Source organism: Coptis chinensis, chromosome 3 (genome assembly GCF_015680905.1).
Source record: "Coptis chinensis isolate HL-2020 chromosome 3, ASM1568090v1, whole genome shotgun sequence".
Classification (NCBI taxonomy): Eukaryota; Viridiplantae; Streptophyta; class Magnoliopsida; order Ranunculales; family Ranunculaceae; genus Coptis; species Coptis chinensis.
In genome coordinates, this window is record NC_141458.1 from 94,058,498 (window position 1) to 94,066,870 (window position 8,373).

Below are 8,373 nucleotides of genomic sequence, written 5' to 3' on the forward strand. Positions count from 1 at the left end.
TACATTTACCTTAACTAGCATCTGTGAATCTACGAAGCTAGTATAAAACATGGGGTTCGAATGTTCGATATCAACTCGAAATCTCGAATGCTACTACGCTAGAGTCCATTGTTGGGTTTGTGGAACCGTCGAGCTTTGCTCCGGTGTCCGCCCATGTTGCCTTTAGTACATTTCTGAATTTGGAGAAGAGAGCGCGCCCCGCGCTCTACTACAGTCAAACTAAGGCGCGCTGAAGCTACTGGAGGTTGGCCACGACCAAGGCGCACCTTGCGCTCGAGCATGCCTTGCCCAAGGCACACCTTGCACTCAACTTACTGGAAGTTAGCGAAGAAGGAAGTGCACCCTGCGCTCGACCATGCCTTGGTCAGGGCGCACCCTGCGCTCATGCCTACCGAAATTTTGACAGAGTTGCGATATTTTGGCCCGAAGCCCATTTTCTCACCTTTTTCTATGTGTACCTATATAAAGGAAATAGAATAGGGTTTTGAGACAACTTTGAGAGATTCATTTTTTGGGTATTGTGGGAGCTCTATTGAGCTAGGATTTGAGTGATGCCTCTTGTTCTTGATTCTTGTTACCGCTTGTAAACTCTCAAATCTTTACTATAAAGGAAACTCGGCTCTTGTGTGGATGTAGGTAACATTTACCGAACCACCTTAAATCTTTGTGTCTCTTTGTATTATTTACTTCCATATTTATTGTTGCTATAAATTGTGATGATATAAATTGAGTTTGTTGTGATAATAAAAGTCTAGTGGTGTGTGACTTTCTTAGTGAAATCTCATTTGGGATAAAAATAGTTAGATTGAGGCTTATTTCATACATTAGGCTTATTTCAGTGCAAGAGACCAAGAGCATGTTTGGTGCAAAAGAGCATCTAAATTGACAGATTCTGTTTTAGCAACATCTAGGATTGTTTCTGGGACTCTGGGTTGTCTTCTTTATTTTCCTTATCTGGCACGGGTCAGACGATTCGATTATAGATGATTCAGAATAATGACAAACTGCTTAGATATTCACTCGTTGAATTGTAATTTGACTAATTTCTACACGACTCGTCACTTGAACTGATGAGCAATGCAATGCAGGCTATTGACTTCGCTGCAAGTATGTTTTTTTAGTATCTTGATTATTGATACCTGAAAGGGTTATAAAGTTACAACCATTGATTGACTAAGATTTTGCGTTGCAGACCTGTATGCAATTTAGAGCTTTAGATACATGGTTAGAATTTAAATCCTATTCCTTTTTAATGGCATGATCGTATCATTACGATTCACGGTTTTGGCAGAATTCCAAGACACAGAAAGGAAGCAGTTCCCCGTTATTCAAACGCTTCGGTTGATAAGTATTTCTATGTTAATGTTCCTTTTTCTTCACCCTTTATCCCAAAATCCACCTTTTCATGTGTGTTTTTACTTAAATAAGATATCATTTTTCATAAGCTTGCGAGCAAGGACAAGTGGACAGCTACCTATTTGGTCAAAACTCAAAACTACTTTCTAACTTGTAACAACTTTCCATTTTCAGAACAACCTGTTGGACAACATGTCACAACTCACAACCACCTAACTACACAACTGTAAGCCTGTAATCCTCTTAACATCTACCCAGACATCCATTCAATTACCTGCCAGAAAATCTAAACATGTGATAAGTCAAGTGTGGATTATTATGTAGTCTGATGCGCACAACCTACATTAGACTTCTAAAGCCATTGCAATATGTATTTTACAGACTCACGTCTCTAATAAACAAGAAAACTATACTTGAAAATGGGTAATATATATTGTATTCAAAGCTCTAGTGTACACACTGGGAGAAACTGATAAGGAACAAAAAGCTCTCAACACTCTTTCTTCCCAAATCATTAGCCCACCTCCACAAACCAACACTTCGATACTACCCATTACAACTATGTCTACCCACCCCACCCAAATCAAACGAAAAACTAATATTGGTTTTACAAGGAACAAGATACGTCCAAGTATATCTCCGAAGATCTTTAGATATGGACGGCGTCTGCAGAAGCAAAGCAATCATACAACTACCAATGTACAGATCCAACACGCTTAGCACTGCTCTTGATCCTTGGCTACCATCAGATTTTGCAAGACTGGAACACGCACACACACATGAAAAGCAATATGAAAGCCAGCAATTAATATGATACTTACCCTCGAGAATGCTGGCTTTCTGTAGCTCTACTCTCAGTGGACTTCACACTCCCACCAAAGCTTGGAAGTTGCATCTTTGAATCTTCATGCTGTCGACGTCAGACTCAACCTGCCAAAGGGACAGCCACACAGACAAACAACAGGACAGTATGAAGATAAAACAGTATGAAACATCCCAAGAGCAAAACAAAGAGGTTTTAGAGACCTGCCTTATAACCGATTTCTGTGAAGAGTCGGAATTCACTCCATCCCGAGCTTTAAGAAAAACCCCAATAGCAATGTTTGGCTTCAAGTGCAAAATTAATAGAATCAAAGAAGACACTAACAAACATCAATGCAAAAAATATGTAACAAATAATACAGGTTGTGTTGCTAAAAACAGAAAACCTTCTAGAGCAGAGACATCTAGGGTGTTCACTAAAATGACTCAAAAGATGAAGACGGGAAAGAATTCAAAACCTGTAAATCTTCCGTGACATCTTGAAAACTCCCACAATGATCTAAGCATCCATTCTCTGCAAGCGACTCCAAATTTCCGTCTAAAGCATCACCTAGTGATGAACATTGGCTGTTACTCCCTACAACACTCCCAGTATAAGTCCTACTATTTGATAAAGGTAGACCACCACTTGCACATGAACTCCTATTACATAGTACATTCGGGCTATTTGTATCGGTTCCTAATCCAACTCTGTTTCTTTCATCTAAAGCATGCTTTTCTGCACTCTCCACAGCGTTATAAGCCCACTCAAGTCGCCTACTAACAGACCCAAGATCAGTAGCTTTTCTGTCACATATTGGATTTGTCTGAACGTCCTCACAAGAACCTCCGTCGTACGTAACGACAGATGTGCTACTCAGTTCAGACACAGAGGAGTTGTCCTTGTTTGAGGCAGTAGACACATTATCAAATTCACGCCGCAAAACTTGTATGACATCTTTATTCTCCAACATTCTCTCAGATGACCCATTGCTTACAGCTAACATCTGCGTACTACCCTCAGCTGAGTTGACCACAGATATTCTGCTACACCTGCTACTACTTTCAGGAGAAATAGGCTCCAATCTCTGTATACTATTAGAGGCTCTTTTCTCAGGTCTATTTGTCCCCAAATCTGCCACCTCTTCAGTACTCTTTTTCCTCTTCAACCGTCTCTTGGTAGAGTTAATCCCACACTCTTCTCCAGGAGATATTTTATCAGGCTGCTTTGGACTTATAAGCCTAGATGGCCGAGGTCGTTTATACCCATCTGGAAACACAAAGGAAGGTAACTGCCTTCTACGCACATGAGAAACAAAAATCTCCATCCCTGGCTTCCAAAACATGTACGTATTTACCGAATGCCTAAACTCATCAACTGTTTCACGTATATCGAATTGCTGTCCTTCTTGCACCGAGATCCCCTGCTCCCTTTGCAAACCCATGAAAAATGCACAGTGCGGGGACTGCTTGGAAGTGTCTACATACTCACTAGGGTATGGATGACACTGCAACATCCCAATTGTGTCTCGTTCAATCTGAAAATTATCAAATGAAATGCATAGGAGATAGGGAAACATGTAAAATTACACAAGCATAAAATCTAAAAATTTAATTTAAAACAGCATGTAACTGTAAGTTAGCAAGTAATTTCTTTTTCTTTTAACAGGCACAAACTTTACCATCAAAGTCAGCTGCCTCAACCGGGATTCGACCCAGCCCTTCCAAGAAAGTAAATCATCACCATCAGCCGCAACAATGTCAACCTGCAAATAATTTTTGTATGTTTCGAAGAAAAGGTACGGTTCAAACAAAGCTCTCCATTGGGCCTTATTAAGCTCAATATCCTGAAGATGGGAAAATACAGAAAAAAAAACAGATTTCAGAGAATCAGCAAAGAGAAAATTGACCAGAAAACTCTGCCCGACATTGTACCTCACAAATCTTATTTCCGTTCTGGAATTGCTCCATCATAACCCGACGAGTACTAGTTGAGACATTATAACTGGAGTTCATGCAAGGATAAGCAGGGGTGATGATCGGCATATGATGAGTGCGGTCGCGTGGGTTCTTGCGAGGATCCCACACTGGAAACCCGAGATCATCTTCCTCTATAGAACACAGCATCACAGGATTCGGCCAGCGCCACTGTGTGTAAACCCTAAAAAATCGAGAAACTAACATGCTGGGATTCGCATTAGGATAAAGCTGACATACACGGGCAACAAGAAGAGCCCAATTCACGCCACCAAGAAATCCAGTAACCTGATATATAAATAACAAAAATAAAATAGCGTCTTACAAAGAAATGCCAACCTAGAAGCATGATATTGAGGGAAAAAATCTTACATTTGAATAAACACCACGTCTTTTAGCCCAAAACTTCAAACATCGTAGTGTGGTTCGGAAATGCTACAAGTAGGATAAAAGAAAATTCAAAAAAAAATATCAGTGGACCCCTTCTTCTATAACATAAGACCTAAACATAATTACATTTATGTTCACCTCAACATTTGGAACAAGTCTCAGGATTTGATCTGCAACCCTGCATCCATTAAGACTTCTAACAGTTTGCTCATCAACGTTGTACAATACGGAACCATGCGAGATATCCAAGTCCTGTATTTGATGTGAAACATACATATAAATGGAATAAATTGGAATTTGATATCCACTTATATATTGGCACAACTGATATACATTACATGGGGCATAGTAATATACATCCAATGTAATGCATAACCAAGTAAATATCACTTAAGTATGTAATCCAAGAAGTTATGTCTGGAAATGTTATATATACCTTAAAACACTAAATTTGCCAAGAGGAGAGAAACAGACCAACAAGTAGAATTAAAGGACAGACGTCCAAACAATGGAGGATTTTGAATATTTTATTTTAATCCATTATAAAACAGCTCAAACAGAGAGGGAGCAAAAATAGTTTTTAAAAGGAAATAATAGTTGCAACCAAAAAGTTCACAGAAAGAAAATATTATTCATCTAAATTTTTTTTGATTTCCTTTCTACTTCCAGAAGGAAATACTCTAATGTAGTAAAAGACTTTCTTTCTTTCTTTCTTTTTTATTTCTTTTTTTCTTTAAATCTCATAACAATAAGGAACTGTGAAATATACTTTCTCCTGGAGAAACTTTCAATTGGTTTCCAGATGGGTACTAATGCAACTAAAATAAATACAACTTACTTGAGGAACAACCAAAACTGATATACTTGCATAAAGAAGATCAACTGATATTCCTCTCAGCTTAAATTTCATTACTGGGACGTGTGCATCTGGAACTGGTTGTAGTTCAGTTACATCTCCCATATCAGCCAGAATGTCATGTAAAATGATGAAGAAATCTTCCTGAAAAAGAAAACAAGGGTGATAAGTGTATCAGATCACTACAAACTATTACAAATCACAACAGCAAACTCAAATTTACCTCTCGATTTACATAGGAAGGTCCAACACACAGCGTGTCTATGTCAGCTCCAGGACCGTGCACCTGCAGCAAACAGAAGATTTGATATACTTTAAGACCAACAATGAAATAGTTTGGTCTTACAAACAAACAGCATGAATTGTTCATTGGACAAAAACATTCTATAAGACCTATAATTGCAAACAAATCAGGGAAAAAAAAACTTAATTTGAAAGAACAAAATATTTATCATGGATAAAGTAAGCAGCTATCATGGACAAAACCTGGTAGAACTAAAAAAAGGAAAACAGGTATTAGTACACTTGTTGCTCAACAGATACATTTCCTAAACAATTCACGGAGAAAAACTGTAAAAACAATTAATTTCATATCAGACAGATTGTGTAACTTAGGAAAGAGATGTTACCGTACACATCCTTAGGTGAAAGTAACATTTGGGCTTGAGAAACTTAGGGGATTAAATTGACTTTCAACACAGTGTCTTTTAATTTAAGATAAACTAAAATGGAAGAAACAGTAAGTAATAAAATTTGAAGATCAAGACATTCATGGCTCATGAATAGACATTCCATAAAGATCAAAATGGTTAGAAAATGAGTGGTAGACTACGAAAGAAAACATTCATACCAGTTGACGTCTGCGTGTTCTAGTAATTGTTCTCATAACTAATGGAGAGCCAATAGAAATCATCTAGTCAAGTGCAACATATACCGCCACTACATAGCATTCATATCAAAGATCGTCCACCACTGGTCAGGGCAAAATGAAATGCAAAAGGACTCGCATGCCAAAACTTCAAAATATTATCCTAAAAGAATAATTTAGCCAATTTCACACATTCACACACGTCTTCGGTAAGTAAAGAGCCCTTCTTTTCTACTACATCATCACCATTTCAGTTATAAAATGTCCTTTGAAAACCCTTACAGTTACGCATATAATAACATTTCGACCCACGGCCAGGGCTGAAATATTTGGGCATACCTAGGATGCCCAACACTTGTGTCTAGCCTCAGTGACAGAAGATCTGCCTAAGACATAGTTTATTGACCACAAAGCTGATATTAAAACAAACATGGTAGTAAAGAAATTTGATATACTAGCATTCTAACATCAGCTACTCATAATGAGGTACTAATCATGACAAATACAGTTATAATACATATGATGTGCAGACGCAGAAGTTCATATCCAACTTCTTTAAAAATAAAACTTAACTCCACATACGATAACTATAAAATAGAATATGCACAAAGTTTCCACATATAAAACAATTGTTAACTTTGTGATCTTACCCCTAACCGGTATGATCCAAAAGTAAATATAACAGCATTCGCATCTTGAACCATTTGATCTGTGTACCCCCTTTGTCGAGTTAGTTGCTTTACCCATGCTTTTACAACCTATACCAGGAAAATAACGCTCACTCAATATTACAATCGCGTTTACACATACAATAACATCGCCCACTCAATATTACCTGATCAATCTGGGAAAGAACCTCTTCTCTCTTCAAAGTTTCATCCACACACTCATAAAGCCCAGCATCAACCAAAAACTTCAAACAAACATCACAAATTAGAAAATTAAAATAATAATAATAATAAAAAGGACACGGGTGGACACGTACCCTGTCCAATTCGAAGCTTCTCCTGATATCAACCTCACTTGGCCCAGCAACCGAAATCGGACTGGTAACACCACGCTGTGGTTTCGCCACTTGTCCAGCACTCGATTCCTCAGACATAACCATCTTTCGTAATCAATTCTTGTAAATCATGAAAAGACTAGTTCTTGAAACAAAAGAAACAATCACAAATCTTATAGGAATATCGAAATTTAGAGATGGAAACGAGGAGGAGAAGAAAAAGAAACCCTAGATCCGTCGAAGAGAGAGAGAGAGAAACGCGGAAAGGGGTGTGGAGAAACCGTAGATCGGTTTAAGTCACACACACACGCGAATGGCACGATGTTTTTCTACTAACTTTAGATATCCTACTCTGTGGAGTAACAGATACGAAATCAAAGGATGGACGGTATCTAATGTTGCTACATGTTTAGACAGTCGGGGACTTGGATAAGAGTTAATTTTGGTATGGGATTAGAAATATACGTGTATACAAACTCCCTCACTGTCACCGACTGGAGGGTTGACAATGAAAACAAGTAAGCAAAGGAGATTTTTATTTTTATATAGCCTATTTGGATCATTCTTTTTATTTTTTATTTTTTATTTTGACTCTTTGATATTGTACCAAATTATATCGCTAAGTTCAATGATACGCTATCCCACCAAATATAAACATGACTGAAATCATGCTCTAATGGTGTGCGCTAAAACTTCAACCCATCTAACTAGTTTAGTGAATACCACCATTGCAGGTAAAGAGTATGCTAGAATCCGCGTGCAATTCATTTAGATTGCAAACATACTAAAAGGTTTTCAACTAATGGCATGGCAATTGAAAGACTAAAATTCAGACAATTTTTCAATAGAGCATTTATGTCAAAGTAACAAGTGATTAGTAGCAATCAAACATCCATTTTAACAGGTTTTGTAGGGGTTGTTTACTTGTTAACACTATAATTTTGGTAGGGAAGATTGTAGATGGTACCAAATTATATCAAGATTTAAACAATGTGAGAGAAAACTATAATGCCCATTCTAATATTAAAATTAAAGCTGGGATATTATTATGTTTTTCGTGAATTCAACTGAAGAAATGTTTCTTTTGTAGTGCATATATACATACACTTCATATATCTTTTA

General features: G+C 37.6%; 1 protein-coding gene across 1 annotated transcript; it reads right to left on the reverse strand.

Annotated features, from left to right (window-relative positions):
* Positions 1 to 1,766: 1,766 nt before the first annotated feature.
* On the reverse strand, positions 1,767 to 7,569 carry LOC147511762 (nuclear poly(A) polymerase 4-like). The gene is made up of 12 exons (XM_086603423.1): positions 7,234 to 7,569; positions 7,084 to 7,161; positions 6,899 to 7,006; positions 5,604 to 5,666; positions 5,363 to 5,524; positions 4,663 to 4,776; positions 4,507 to 4,569; positions 4,093 to 4,422; positions 3,840 to 4,004; positions 2,637 to 3,695; positions 2,387 to 2,463; positions 1,767 to 2,286 (listed from the first exon to the last, which is right to left on the reverse strand). Exons 1-12 carry the CDS (start codon positions 7,354 to 7,356, stop codon positions 2,262 to 2,264), a joined length of 2,367 nt encoding a protein of 788 aa, XP_086459549.1. The 5' UTR covers positions 7,357 to 7,569; the 3' UTR covers positions 1,767 to 2,261.
* Between the last annotated feature and the right edge of the window lie 804 nt (positions 7,570 to 8,373).